Source organism: Triticum dicoccoides, chromosome 1B (assembly GCF_002162155.2).
Source record: "Triticum dicoccoides isolate Atlit2015 ecotype Zavitan chromosome 1B, WEW_v2.0, whole genome shotgun sequence".
Classification (NCBI taxonomy): Eukaryota; Viridiplantae; Streptophyta; class Magnoliopsida; order Poales; family Poaceae; genus Triticum; species Triticum dicoccoides.
In genome coordinates this window covers 601475532-601491299 of record NC_041381.1, presented here as the reverse complement: position 1 = coordinate 601491299, position 15768 = coordinate 601475532, and the positions used below count along the sequence as shown (strand labels likewise).

Here is a 15768-nt window from a genome sequence, read left to right as displayed (position 1 = left end):
GGCGGTGAGGATGACCGCGGCCTCAGGGGGAGACGGTGAGGTTGCCAGCGTCGACGCCGGCAGGAGACGGCGGCAAAGTAGGGCGATGGCGAATTGGGCAGACGACGACGAAGTGGGGCGAGGGATTTGGGGGGAGAAGTGGTGGTTGGGGGGGGGGGGGCGCTGGGTTAAGTGAAACATAACGGTAGCGCGTTACTGAAAATGCGCTATAGCTAAGTTAGCTATGGCGCGTTTCAGCAAACGCGCTACTGCTATGCCTTCATCCTTTTTTCCCTTTATCGTTTATTTTTCTTTATGTTTTATTTTTTTTCCTTTCTCCTTTTTCTATTTCTTTCATTTTTATTTACTTTTCTATTTGTTTTTCATTTCATTTTATTTTCGTTAGCAGTAGTGCCTTACACCTAAACGGCGCTGCTATAACAATATTAGCGGTAGCGCGGTTCTTGAAAGATCGCTACTACTATGTGTAGCCTATCGGCTTAGTGGTTGGAATTTTTATAGTAGCGCTTTTTCAACGAGACGCGCTACTGCTAAATATGTATCTGCAGCGCGCGTATTTTGCACGCGCTACTGCTGTCTAGCAGTAGAGAGCTTTTTTAACAAGCGCTACTGCTAAAATTCTGTGTATAAGGTTTTCCCTAATAGTGATAGTTGATTTGATCTTACTGAAAAACAAAAACTTTTATGCCCAGTATAATAATTTTCAAAAATCACAGAAGCGTAATTTTGATCTGAATGTTTTACACAAGATTGATATACAAATTTCCCAGATTTTCCTAATCTTTCAGGATTTTTAGAGTTTCAGAAGTATTCAAAGTTTCCAGATTGCTATAGACTGTTCTGTTTGTTGACAGATTCTGTTTTCCATGTGTTGTTTTCTTATTTTAATGAATCTATGGGTAGTATCGGGGATATGAACCATGGAGAAGTTGGAATACAGTAGATATTACACCAATATAAATAAAGAAAGAGTTCATAACAGTACTAAAAAGTGGTTATTTATTTTCTTATACTAACGGATCTCATGAGCTTTCAGTTGAGTTTTGTGTTTGTGAAGTTTTCAAGTTTTGGGTAAAGATTTGATGGACTACGTAATCAGGAGTAGCAAGAGCCTAAGCTTGGGGATGCCCAAGGCATCACAAGTTAATATTCAAGGACAACCCAGCATCTAAGCTTGGGGATGCCCTGGATGGCATCCCCTCTTTCGTCTTCGTCTATCGGTAAATTTACTTGAGGTTATATTTTTATTCACCACATGAGATATGCGTTTTGCTTGGAGCATCTTGTATGATATGAGTCTTTTGATATATTTCCATCAATTCACTTCCCGATTTAATTTTTTAAGATTATTAGTACTTTCATTTTTTAGCGGCCTCATTGTTGTTTCATATTACTTGAAGAATTGATCGGCTAGTCAAGTTGGTCTTCGAAAGCAACTACCTCTATACTTGATTGAAATGCTCGTATAATCCATATAAATTGATATTTTTACTAGCAAATATATGGAATGGCTTTCTATAAAATGATAGTTTAACATGATTTTCACATTAGGGAGGGAGTAACACAACAACACACACCGTTATTCTCCTTCTTGCAGTAGCCTTTCTGCCCGTCATAGCCAAGTATTTTGCACTCTTTGTTGCAATAATCAACGGCGTATTGATATGGGTCCATGCATACCGAGTAAGTAAAACATTGGTTTCCAAATGCAGCGTTGGTACCTAAACACAGTGAAGGAATCACCACAACATACAAATTAATCCATATGGAATACAAGATACTTAATCATTTGGGTCTGTTGAATATCGAGAAACTCATTCAAGAAACGTATTTGGAAATTACCTATGTCCCTCCCAGCTGATGCAAGGCCACACAGAAAAGTGGTACACATCAGCAAAAGAGCAACACAATAGAGAATGTGTGTATTTTTCTTGATAAGTGCCATCATCATGTCTGCCTTGCTATTACTTATTTTCTCTTGATGTTGTCCTTCTATGAAACTATCTCACCCGCACCGGTGTTTATAAAGAGGAGCAAATGCACAATGATTCATGCCCCTTTCCAATGGTTTCTTTCTAGTTTTGGTACAATTTAATTGCCATATTGACTTGTATCCTTACATAACAAAAATATTATAGGCCAAAGTTATATTTTCGAGGTCGCGTCCATGCACATTAAATTTCATATAATAGTATGACCATTTGAATGATCCAGGGTACCGGTGTAACCACTTTCTAAAACTTAGAGCGGGAAAAATGTATTTGTAACTTTCTAAAACATCCATAAAATTCAAGCTATTAAAATAAAGTGATGTTAAAAAAGAATAACCATGTACAAGAAAAAGTCTTACAAGACTTGGATGCCGAAAAAACTTGTAGAGAAGATGATGTTACAAATACTCAACCCCATAGTGTCAATTTTAATTGACATAATAGCCCTTATGGCTAAAATTTTCAGAAGCAACGTAGTTGAAATGTCAATGAGATTATGTTGGGCAGAGCCAGATACATTACATGTTCTACCCGAAGTAGACTTTGTGTCACGCCTGCCATCTTCATAGTCTCCCCCATAGGGTTACAACTCATGATAATTAAGAGTTTACCCATGGACGTGACCTCTCTAAGGGTTCTCCGTAATTACCCTATCGGTTGCAAAGGTTAGGGGCAAAAGCTTTTACTGTCACCTCGCAGTACCTTCACATCCTAGCGCTTTACAATGACAGATATATACTTTATGGCCAATCGGCACAAATGCTGAGTGGAGCCCCTTCACAACATTCACGAAGTTATTAAACTAAGCATTCAACATGGAATCTCATATCCAAAGTAACATTTGAGATTCTGCACATACCAAGGTTCATCCATATCCCCGAGAACTAGGGGCTACTCACACATGGAGACAACAAACATCATGGCAAGTGTGATGTCATACGTGGATGGACAATTCGAGTAACACAGAAGATGATCCACTAGGGTTCCTGATGTTATAGTGTGATGTAGGACAACCACACCCTCTAGTATGTCTCTGCCCGGCATGAAAACCGTTTGAGTTGGTTGCACCACATTATGTACAATCCACGTCAGTCGGCTTGTATCAACTTTAGTAAAAAAAAAAGCTCATATTGAGCAGACATGTCGGTCTGAATTGCCCAACACGCATAGCCTCCATCTACGGCCTTTTTTTTTAAGAAAAACTTTTAATCTATTTATTTTCAATCATTATAGTGCAACGAACACTAGAAATAATAAAAGTTACATCCATATCAGAGATTTAGTTCTACCATCCGTATGGACTTGAACACGCTAAACAATATTATGATCTTCAGAGCCTATGCCCGCAAACAGTCCAAGAGTTCTCTTAATGTCATGCTCATGGTCATCATGCTCTTGATGAGTCGAGACAAGAAAACCTACTACTACATCATTTGATTCTTCCCTGGGAAGAACGAAAACCATCACGTGCACAAGGCAGAAAATACGTACAGAGCCTCTGTTTTTTTTTTTTGCGGGAAAATACGTACAGAGCCATCTAGTACGTACGTACAAGGTACAATCCTACATTCTGCCGCTGAGCACGGCGGCCGAGATGGAGTGGACAGCCCGGACGAGCTCGGCGGACACGAGGAGCACCGAGGCCGGCACGCTGAGCAGCACCAGCGCCACGACCCCCGCGCCGAGCCCCGGCCGCGCGCGCACCAGCAGCGCGAACAGGATGCCGAGCGCCTCGCGCACGCCCGCGACGTACAGCCCGTGGTGCCGCCGCTCCAGCTCCGTCCACTCGCCCGGGGGCACGAAGACGTCGACGCCGCCCTCCTCCTCCTCCTGCTCCTCTGGCTCTTCCTCTTCGTCGTCCTCGCCGTGCTCCACCTCGCGGATGCGCCGCCGCAGCGTGGCCATGCCCTCGTCCACCATCCGGCCGTCCCACGGCGAGCCCGCGGGCTCCCACTCGCCGCTGTCCCGCGGGTGACCACCCCCCGACGCGAGGCAGAGGACCACTCTGCTCGCGCCGGCGCGACGAGCGCCGAACCGAACCGTCGCCATGGCGGCGACGTCGCGAGATGACGACCGGAGGCCGCGCCGGTCGGAGAGCACGCGCGGTGCGCTGCTCCAAGCGCCGTGGGCTCTTCCTGCCGCCGCCGGAGCCATGCGCATTGCTGTGAAAATAGAATACGACGGATGGCACGCACGTACGCCCCGAGCAGGCCACGGCGGCAATGATCAAGAGCGTGGGCGCGCGCGGGAAGCTCGACGCAAAGTGGTGAAAGTGCTGGTGTTACGTTGCTTATGCTCGGCGTCGGGGTCGCGTGCTGGTTTATATACCGGCGAAGGAAGGCACCAAAGGGTGGCGTGGCGTGGTGGAGAGGTGTGCGCAGTGGTGTCAGAATTTCCCGTGGCAAAGCCTAGCTAGGCTGGCCGTAGGGCGGGGGGAAAACGTGCGGGGAACGGGTTGCTTGGCTTGGGCGGGAAGAACACGCGCACGGCGGCGTCTCGTCGGCAATTCCTTGGGGTTTTCCTCTCTTTCGGCCGCGCGGTTTCGGCTGTGGCGTAGCGTGTGCGGGCCGCGTCGCGTCCGTCCGTCCCCTGTTGGCGCACTTCAGCTGCTCGGCACCTGGTGACTGTTCCACGGTCCCGCTGTCAGGCGGAAGCTTCCTTCCTCCCGACCCCCAGCCTTTTTCTCTACGGCGCAACGGACGACGGGATTATCCCGTCCGACGGGGTATTGCCCAACAATTCCATCGTAGAGTAGCTCCGTCTGAATTCGGGGAGGATGCATGACCCGATGAAACGGATGGCGAACTTCTGACACGTTTTGGAGGAAACAAACGTGTTTACTGTTTGCTACAACAACACTGTCTGTGCCACATTTTCTTTCACATGAAGAAATGGTTTCATGAGACAAAAATGTGAACATACTGTGCTCGAGAAAATACATAGAAACAACTCGGCGTCGTCACAAAAACAACTTTCCATAACATAGTGCATATAAATATTTTCAGAAGTCAAACTTTACAAATTTTGACTAAGTTTCTAGAGAAAACTTATTATATCTACAATGTCAAATTTATACGATATGAAAATATGTCTAATGATATGTATTTGCTATTCTAGATGCATATATTGTGGAATGACCATGAGCATGACATTAAGAGAACTCTTGGACTGTTTGCGGGCATAGGCTCTAAAGATCCTTAGCGTGTTCAAGTCCACATGGATGGTAGAATTAAATCTCTGATTGTCGGAGTAAATGACCACGGGTAGCCTAACCGGCTCCCTTTGGCCCTTAGAAAAAACAACGGGCTGACCGAGCCTTGAAACATCCAAGACGCGGGGCCGCCTTCCTCCGGCCGGCTATCTCACAGGCTGACTACCGGAAGGCGGCCCGGCCCTAAACTCTCTTGGGGGACGCCACGATAGGGCCGACTCCAAGAAGCCGGCCACGGAAAGACCGACTCCAAGAAGCCGGCCCAAGAGAACCGACTCCAAGAGGCCGGCCCCAGGCAGGCGGCCAGGGGTCGTGCCCTAAAAATCTGCACCCCCCATAACGATGATGGGACGGGGCCTGGCAACAGTGGACCGTGTCACCCCCGAATCCCGGAGCACGCATGGCTACAGTACGCCGTACGAGACAGCCATCACCCGTCCGGCGTGGTATTGTTGCCATGCTGATCATGAGGCCATCCACGACGGGCTGCCAGTACGGCCCGTAGGCGGCGGGCCCCTTCGGTCAGAGAGACACCTGAAGGCGGCCTGGCCTCCCCTAGCCGGCCTGAGGCATGGCCGGCTTCCTATAGCCGGCTTGCTTCCCTCCTCGGGGCACGCGCACCATTAAAGAGATAAGACGAGGTAAGGCTACAGTGAGAGTCAGCAAGGCGGTGGCACTGTAGCCATGCTTAACTCGACAAAGCCCTCGTCATCAGAGGCAAGGCAATAGTAACCAGCCCCCGACAAGACCCCCAAGTGGTGGGGCCGGCCTGTCAACCAATGAGCCGGCAGCCGGCGGGACCCACCAGTCGACGGGCCCCAACAGTCGGCGGAGAAGCCGACGGTCATAGACACTGACGACTAGGGCCCACGCCCAGCCGGATTACCATTGTACCCCGGGGGTAGGCCTATATAAACCCCCAGGACACCCATGCAAAGGGTTGATCGGAGAGAGTTTTAGACACCACTACAGGGAGAGGAGAGAGAGCTAGCCTTGCCCTTCTTCCTCCTTCCACCGAACAGTTCAAGGAGCCACTTGTAGCTTCTTATTGATCTAGTGATCATGCGGAGACCCCGCAGAACAGGAGTAGGGGTATTATCTCCACGGAGAGCCCCCAACCTGGGTAAGATCCGCCGGCGTGCATGTCTTCGCCTTATCCCGTTTCCAGGCACCGGCGATGTCTTACTGGCTCCCACAATGATAAGCCATCCGTTGGCATATGTCGCACCTACCACCTGACACTGATCTAAATGTAATTATTATTTCTAGTGTTCGTTGTACTACCATGATTAAAAATGAAAATATGTCAAATTTTGTAAAGTTTGACTTTTCAAAAAATCTATATGCACTACATTGTGGAATGTAGGGAATGCTACTATGTACCAAAATACCAGAAGAAAATTAAAACAAGAGAGGATACAACCCATGACACGAAAGCAAGAGGGTGTGAGCATGGTGCTCGAAGCAGAAAAACATGGGATGCTCGGCCCAAACAAGGAAATAACACAGCTAAACTCCCCTAATCCGGCCTCTAGCCATGGAAGGCGAGCTACAAACAACTGTGCTCAAGAAAATACATGGAAACAACTCATAAAAAATGATTCCAGCTATTATGATATCAGCGATTACGAGTAATTTATTTTTCCTATCAGCTTCCAAAGGGGTTCAACCATGACATAATCTTCCTGGCAAATGGGCATGATTAAAGATAAAAGACCTGGAACTGGAAGACCAGCAGTTCAAATTGAGGAACACCAGACCTAGAAAATGTATTTCCAGGATGGGCCATTGTACAAGACCAGATTTAAGCTTCTTTCACACAAAACCATAATGAAGCAACTGTAGTTTACACTTCACTTATTTCGCCTGACTGTATTCACAAGATATGATGCTATTCATGATAAAGCTACACAAACGTCCACAAATCGACAGCTCGGAACAGACGCATCAATCATTCCTTGGGCACTTACGAGGTGATTGAAAAAGGTCACGAATGAAATACGGGTCCACAAGTCACCATGGAAATACAGTAGTCAAAGGAATAGCTGACAGTTGTGGCCTCAGGTTCTAACAGCATCCTGATGATCCTTGACCCCGGTTGCCACCCACCACGTCCACGGTGTCCGGCATATACCTTCAACAGCGTAGCATTTCCGTAAGATTACAAAGTGAAGCATAAAATGAAATTTTTAAAAATATATGCTACTCCTACAACTATCTGAACATAAACCACGGGAACGACAATCAGCACTAAAGGCAACTAAATTAACTATTGACACTTCAATATTACATCTAGTTTTCCTTTCTGTATTACTACATGATATATTCACTTGCAACGAATGCAGTTCACATTCACCAAAGACAATAAAGAGAGTAAAAGATATTGTCCTTACAGTTCTTCCTCTGGCTCGTTCTTCAGAGCATTCTTTACTATACACTGGAAAGCTTCCTCCACGTTGATTCCATCCTTGGCAGAAGTCTCAAAGTATGGGATGTTCCCTTTAGAGGCACACCATGCCTTTGCCTTTTTCTCAGAGACCTGAATGGAAGCAGTTTACGTATCCCTAAGAATCCATCAGAGAGCACCTATTTACTGAGAAAAGGCAAAGCATAAAGTGAATATAGGTAATTACCACACGGCTATTCCCGCCATCTACATCAACTTTGTTACCCAGCAGAACAAAAGGGAAGTTATCAGGATCTGATGGGCTAGCCTGTCAAAGTAAACACCCAAGTGAGACAGGCATAACATGATTCTGGACTGTTAATGAATTATGAAAAATAATTCACCTGAATTAGAAACTCTTCACGCCAGTTGTTCAGATTATCAAATGATTTCATCGAGTTAACATCGTAAACTAGAACACAACAATCTGCTCCGCGGTAGAATGCAACACCAAGACTTTGAAACCTCTCCTGACCGGCAGTATCCCATATCTACACAGAAACATATGTTAATCCACACACACACACAAAAAATTCTGTCTAAGCATCATATATAAGTGGTCATATAGAATGGTAATGAAAAATATACAGAATCACAGGTACCAGAAAACCTCAAGAAACAGATTTCTCATGCATCCATTAGCAATGTGCTTTAACAGAATCATTCAGAAAACAAAGAGCCGCTAAGAAATAGTCTGACATTTCAAATAGCAGGAGTTAACATGAAAAATATAACGTTTGCTAGTTCGTAGGGGTTAAGAGCATATGATGAGTGAAGAGCAGGGATGGGGCAAAACCACTTTGATAGAATCATTCAAAAAACAAAGGAAACGCTAGGAAACAGCTTGATATTTAAAATAGATGGGATTAACATGAAGAATGAACCACTTGCTAATTTGTAAGGGCTAATAGCATAGGTTGAGTGAAGAGCTGGTATGGGGCAAGCCTGCTTTAACAAAATCACTGAAAAACAAAGGAGCTGCTAGGAAACGGTTTGGCATTTAGGATAGTTGACACTTGAAACTAACATGAATAATGCGCCGCTTGCTAATTTACTAGGGGCTAATAGCATAGGTTGAGTAAAGAGCAGGTATGGGGCAAGCCCACTTTAACAAAATCATTCAAAAACAAAGGAGCTGCTAAGAAACGGTTTGGCATTTAGGATAGTTGAAACTAACATGAAGAATGCACCTCTTGCTAATTTGTTAGGGGCTAAAAGCATAGGTTGAGTGAAGAGCAGGTACGGGGCAAACCTGCTTTAACAAATCATTCAAAAACAAAGGAGCTGCTAGGAAACCGTTTGGCATTTAGGATAATTAAAACTAACATGAAACATGAACCGTTTGCTAATCTGTAGGGGCTAATAGAGTAGGACGAGTGAAGAGCAGGGTGCAAAACAAACTAATACTCCCTCTGTAAAGAAATATAAGAGCGTTTAGATCACTACTTTAGTGATCTAAATGCTCTTATATTTCTTTACAGGGGGAGTAACAATTATTTGTTGTCAGAGGCCCAAGGCTAAATCAGAAGAACATCATGCCAAGATAAGTAGTACTTTTATGCCCTAGTGAATTCTTGAACCATTTACACTTTTCTAGGAATTGTTCTCATGTAAAATCAAATGGTCTATTTATTTTCTTTCGGAAGACTACACTATATGTGGGTCCACTTTCTGATGTCCATACAAATTTAGCTCCAGCATAAGTCGACAAGCCAATAATTCCAGTCATGCTGTACCCAATGGTGTACAATAATATTCACAGCTGAGAACACTAAACTAAGCAGGACTGCAAATGATGCAAGGATTGAACCAATCATGCAGCATCAACCGTGTGATGATCCACACAAAGAGTAGATCGACGGATAACATTTGCTATCTTGTACTTTACATGGGACAGGAGCAGTTCAACAACTAATGATGGTGATGCCAAACCACACTAGCACTACTCACATGAACTGAAGTAGTGAACTAGGCATAGAGCATGATCCAGCAGCGGCAAAAAAGAAAGACGAGGGCATAAAGATCTTCTTACTTGTAGGGTGAAGAGCCTGTCCTCGAACTGCACCTCCTTGGTGAGGAAATCGGCGCCAATCGTAGCCTTGTACTGGTTGCTGAACTTCTTGTTCACATATCTGAATTAAATCAAAGCTCAAGGAAACACAAGCCAAAACAACTACTTATGCTCCAGTACAAAATCCAATCTGTCCGGAACGACACAGCTAACTCGACGCAATTATAATATCTGAACACGAATCTCAGGATACTGGTTCATCAAGGAAGTCTTCCCAACCCTAGATCACAGAAGACGAAGAGAGAAAGTCAGCGAGGAATCGAGAGAGGGGGGATAACAGAGCCGCGTAAAACGGGGGGAGAGAGATCCGAAGCGCTCACCCGCTGTCGCCGAGGATGATGACCTTGAGGAGGGTGCGGCGGCGCGAGGCCATCGGGATCTAGGGCCCGGGGCGATCGATCTCGCTCGCGCGCGCCGGAGGGACTGGAAGGGGGCGGGGCGGGGCGAGGCGAGGCGAGACGAGACGAAAGAGCTGAGCTGTCGCGCCGCGTCGACTCGTGTGCTCTGTGCCTCTGTGGTGGGCGATGCGAGGGAGGCCCGGAAGAACTGCGCCGAAGGGGGCCGTGATGTGATGTGGCGCCCGTAAGGCAACTCCACGGCGCGACCCTATCCTGTCCGTCCCCGTCTGTTTGGAGTAAAAAGGACAAAAGCGACGGCGCAGCGCGCGGGCGCAAACGGACTTTGTGTCCGCTTTGTGTCCGCTTTCGACCCATCCCCGGCCCAAACTTGCGCTGGTTTTGGGATGAAACGGACAGCGCGCGGACGGGCGGGACGCGCGCTTGTCCTCCCCTGGCCCGCCTGTCGGTAGGAGAAACCAAAATCCCCCACGCCCATTTGGCGCCATTTGCCCCAAACCCTCCCGCCGCCCTCTCTCTCCTCCATCCATGGCCAACGCCCAGCCGAGTCACGGCGGCCTGGCCGTCGACCCGCCCGCAAAGGTGAAGAAGAAGGCGCCAAGGAAACCGCGGTCGGAGTGCACGCCGGAGGAGATCGCCAAGTTGGACGCGGAATCGGCGAAGAGGAGGGAACGGAGAGCGGTCGTCAAGCTCAATGCCGCCGCGGCCAAGAGAGCCGCCATGCGCGAGGAGCTGGAGGCCGCGCGGCGCAAGGCCGCGCGGCGCAAGGCCGCTACCGACAAGGAGGACCTCGTCAACAAAGCGCACGCCATCCTCATGCTTGGCATGAGGCGTCCTGCCGGGTTCCCTGCAGCGGCCGTCGCCCCGGCGAGCACCAGCTCGTCGGTTGCGCAGCCTACGCACTGCGGCCAGTCGCCGACGTCGCGCACCGCGCCCATGTCGTCGTGCTTCCCTCCGCCAAGGCACGACGGCCAGACCCGTTTCTCGAGGTCGCCGGACGTGGGCGCGTTCGCGCCGTCCACACCGCGCCCCGCGGCCGTCATCGACCTCAACGTCACGCCCGGGTCCAGCAGCGGCGGGCGGCCGTCCGTCGAGATGCTAAGAAAACAGGCACGGGCACCGTTCACGGGCACCATGCCGGCCCCCCGCGTCTTGTTTGATGAAATGCCAACCCCAACGCCAGCGGTCGACGACCCCTTCTACAACCGCTACATGGAGGACGTGATCTTCGACGGTGGGCATGGTCGTACCTACGACCCCAATGAGACCCAAAGTCAGGATGGCCGTGCCGAGTACGTCCCCGATGAAGGTGGGCACGACCGTGCTGACTACGACCACGTTGACTCGTGGCATGAAGACGATGACATCTATGTCGAAGGTGATGATGAAGAAGAAGAAAGCAATGACGTTGATATTAGTGGTGCGCCATTGTTCATCGACGAGCTCACCCAAAGAGCGGAGGCACAAAAGAAGAGGAAGAGCATTCGCACGGGTTCATATACACAAGATGAGGACAAGTTGATTTGCCAAGCTTGGATGGAGATTAGCCAAGATCCGAGGACCGGCGCGCAATAAAAGGGCATTGTTTTTTGGACGAGAGTCCACAAAACATTCCATGAAAGGAAGATGTTTGAGCCCTTCCAAATTACAAGCAACCGTGGCATCGGTTCGATTCAAAAAAGATGGTTGTTCATCCAACAAGAGTGCAACAAGTATTGCGCCGCATTTGAGAGCGTTGAAGCACGGCCCGTGATTGGTCTCGGCGTTGGGGACATGGTATGATCTCCCCTTTCTAGCCCTTTCCTTGCTACGGCCATGAGACTTTGGCCGTGTATATGTTTGCATGTTCACTTGTTATTGATCATGTGGTGTAGGCATTCCAATATTTGGAGGCATTCAAGGCCCGGCACAATGACAAGCCATTCACTCTTACGCATTGTTGGACGCTCATCAACATGTGCCCTAAGTTCAAGGACCAATACCGTGAACTACAAAGGGAGAGAGGACTGAAGACGACCAAGTTCGCCGGAGGTGGAGATGGCAAGGCGTTGAAGAGGCCGAGGGGCAAGACCAACTCCAAGGTGGATGACATACGTGACGCCTCATCCATGGCCTTGCATGACACTTTGCATGGCATGATGTCTCAAAAGGATTTGAGGGACGAGAAGAAGCGGCAAAGCAAGGACGAGCAAATGAAGCAATACCTAGACCTTCAAAGACAGAAGCTTGAGATGGAGGAGGCGGCCAAGAGGAGGAAGATCGACTTGGAGGAGGCGGCCCGGCAACGGCAGCTCGACATGGAGGAGGCGGCCCGGCAAAGGCAGCTCGACATCGAGGCCGACAACGTCAATGCCAGGCAGAGGCAGCTCGACATCGAGGCCACCAATGCCGCCACCAAAGCGAAGGAGGTAGCCCTCGCGATCATGAGCGTGGACTTGTCGAAGATGAGCGACAAGACGAGGGCCTGGTTCGAGGCCAGGCAGAAGGAGATGCTCGACGCCGAAGGCCTGAACTAGATCATCCGATCGGCGTGGCCGTTCTTTTTGAGGCTGGCATGGGTGCCGCCCGCCCGCCCGTCGGGCCGCTGGTAGTGTGCTGGCGAGAAAACATTCATTTTGGAGGCCGGCTGTGTTGCCGGCCGCTGGCTGTGTTGCCGGCGAAGAGAACTATTCATTTTGGAGGCTGGCTGTGTTGCCGGCCGCTGGCTGATGCCGGCGATGGACGTGTAGGCCGACGTGATGAAACCGGGACGATGGCTGAATTATTAGTTTTTTAAGTGGACGCGGACAGGATGGGGCAAATGGATGCGGCCGCGCGCTGCGCGCACGGCCACCGCATCCCAGGACACGCCCGGACACGGCCCTAAACCCCTACCCAAACGGACAGAATCCGGACAAAACGGACGTCCGTTTGGGGTCGCGTGGTGGAGTTGGCCTAAGTCGGGCCACCGCGATCCGACGCGTAGAACCTCCTTCGTTTTTTTTAGGAGTTTTGGTTGGTTGGTCATCTCAATAAAAATTTCACCTGTTGTAAGATTCGGATTTTCTTCAAAGAGTTTTTCTTTTTTCTTGAAAAGACAAACCTTTTTTTCTTTAAAAATATAGGGTATACATAAACCCTGCGCCCGACTTGAAAAACAAAGCATCGCTTTGTTGGTAAATAGTGCAAGTGTGGTGAATCAAACTATGGTTGGATGGTTACATGGACAATGGTATCCCAGCCCACCAGGGTTTCAAGTCCCGGTGCTCGTATTTATCCTGAATTTATTTCAGAATTTCCGGCGATGTGCATTTAGTGGGCGGAGAAGTTATCATCGACTACGAGGCGCCTACGGTGACTTCGTAAAATCTCAAGATGATATGTTTGCTCAGTCTTTCGGAGGTGTTGTAGGTGTAAGGTGTGCGTGTGTGTGTTCATAGGGTGTGTGTATGCACGTATATATGAGCACTTGCATCTGTACTGTGTTCAAAAAAAATTGTGCAAGTGCGCATGCAGCCGAGCGCTTGGGGCATCTCAATCGGCGACCCGCAAATTTTCTGTGCACCCTTCCGCGAACATGGATGCAGAAGTCAACCATCCAACACCGCCAGCATACATCTCAACAACTTTTCGAACTAGTCGGACGAAAATCGTGCAAACATGACGGATTTCATATAATCCGAACGAAGTTCATTTAAACTAGGATGCCAGTGAACTAAAAATCTTAAAACAAAAACCCTAAACTACTATATAGTTGACGGTGACCTTGTAGTTCATGTCGGGCTAGCCAGCGGCTCCTCCTCCATCATCGTCGCCCGATCCGGTGTCGGAGTCGGTCTTCGGGCAACGGAAGTTGGCGGCAGGGTTTCTTGGTAGCGGTATGACACTCGCAGATGATCTTCTCCGCTTACTCATGCGTCGTGCGCAGTGCGGCCACGGCCACCGACGACGTGGGCGGGAGGAGAAGGCAGCGGGCCTTGGAGGAGGAGTTGTTGGCGGCGGCGATCTCACTAAGAGATCACTCCTCGTCGTACTTGACCATCTCCCCGTCGAGAGGCTAGGATTCCACGTTGATTCGTAACATGTCGAAGCACGTGTGCCACACCTCTCTTGCGTACACGCATTGCATCAAGATGTAATCTGCGTTGTCCTCCTCCTGTAGGCAGTTGTAGCAAGCTGAAGGTAGGTCTTGCAGTCTGTGTCGAGCTCTTCTATCAAGTGTCCAAAATCTGTATTGGGCAGCTAACCAAGCAAAGATTCTGGATTTCAACGAAGCCTAGTTGCGCCAGATGCTTCCTGCAGTAGGTGATCTTGTTAGGCTCTGGCATATACAGAGGTAGGTTGACCTTGCAGAATAACATCCAGTGGCCGAAGCAGGCCAAGTAAAAGCATCCAGGACATCATGATCCCTTTGGCCGTGGCAATGGCATGCCTGAGGTGCATCATCTGAAGAAGTGCCTGGAAAAAATAGGCCCCTGCACGTCCAGAGTCCATCGCTCATGTGGCGCCGCACTGCGCGGAAGGGGGGCAATGTCCTGGACCGAGAAGCAGCGGATCCACCGATCTTTCCAGAAAAGTACGTTGGCGCCCACGCCCACCGTAAATGCAGACCAAGCTATCAAACACCATCCGAGCCTCTCGATCCTACATCAAAGAAAGCCCTTACCAAGGCTGTTAGGGGTCCGTGCGCCTTAGCCATTTTCATTGGACTCGAAACGCTAGCGATTGCAACCTTAGGTTCTTGACGCCTAATCCCCCAAAACACGTTGGTCGGCAAATTGTGTTCCACCCCATGAGACATTGACCTCTGTTGGTACGATCATTGCCAACCTAGAAGAAGCCCCTCGGAGCATGTACAATGGTGTTATTTTAGGAGTGCCACATAGAATAAATGCACAGTTGGAGGAGAGAGAACTCATGAGAAAAGGCTTGTCTTCTCTTATTTAAGAGATGATCTCTTAGCATAAATTGTCTCGCCATGTTTTTAGAAATTGCTAATTATTAAAGATAAGGCTAAGAGATAATTCATTGTAGACATCCATTTACTGTCATCTCTAAATACCCTCATCAAGCTATCCATGTCCTCGAAGACCCAAGCATTCACATCCATGACCAGGACTCCAGGAGGTGATGAACATGTCGTGCAACGATGACAGATTTGGTGAGAACCAATCTTCTTGGGCATTGGACGAGTCCCCTTTGCCATGCGGGGATGAAGTGCATGTGGTCTAACAAGGGCTGCCACTGGGCCTTGGTGAGCTGGCCATTTGCCAATTGAAGCCCAAGATACTTGCAAGTGAACTGGCCGATCGATCATTGACGTAGGCCTTCCACCCTAGCATGATCTTCCTGACCCCCTCTGATCAGAACAACTGCAGACTTTCTGTAGTTGACTCGCGGCCCAGATGCATCTCCAAATGCTTTCAGAGCGCACCTTACAAACCTGAGATCCTTGTTGGTCGGGCGGATGAACAGGGCAACGTCGTCCGCGTAGATCAATAAATGTTGCATGGCTGAGATTCCATTGTACGTATTGAGGACTACCTCGCTCATAGCTTTTCCGACAATAGCTAACAGTGCTTCCATCGCAATGACGTACATCAACCCCCTTGCCGTAAACCCTTGGTGTGCCCAGTTCTTCTACTTGGCACACCATTAACCAGGACCCTCGTGGTTGCAGACTGAAGTAATATCGCGGCCCATCTCAACCATGT

The 15768-nt window shown here is 48.8% G+C and overlaps 2 protein-coding genes across 2 annotated transcripts; both read right to left on the bottom strand.

The window, feature by feature from the left end:
• Positions 1-3269: 3269 nt before the first annotated feature.
• LOC119309810 lies at positions 3270-4261 on the bottom strand. The gene has a single exon (XM_037585727.1). It carries the CDS (start codon positions 4149-4151, stop codon positions 3555-3557), a length of 597 nt encoding a protein of 198 aa, XP_037441624.1. The 5' UTR covers positions 4152-4261; the 3' UTR covers positions 3270-3554.
• Positions 4262-6946: 2685 nt separating this feature from the next.
• On the bottom strand, positions 6947-10238 carry LOC119349011 (ras-related protein Rab7-like). Its single transcript, XM_037617020.1, has 7 exons — positions 10040-10238; positions 9913-9939; positions 9681-9780; positions 7993-8139; positions 7836-7916; positions 7596-7741; positions 6947-7336 (listed from the first exon to the last, which is right to left on the bottom strand). Exons 1-7 carry the CDS (start codon positions 10090-10092, stop codon positions 7270-7272), a joined length of 621 nt encoding a protein of 206 aa, XP_037472917.1. The 5' UTR covers positions 10093-10238; the 3' UTR covers positions 6947-7269.
• Positions 10239-15768: the final 5530 nt, after the last annotated feature.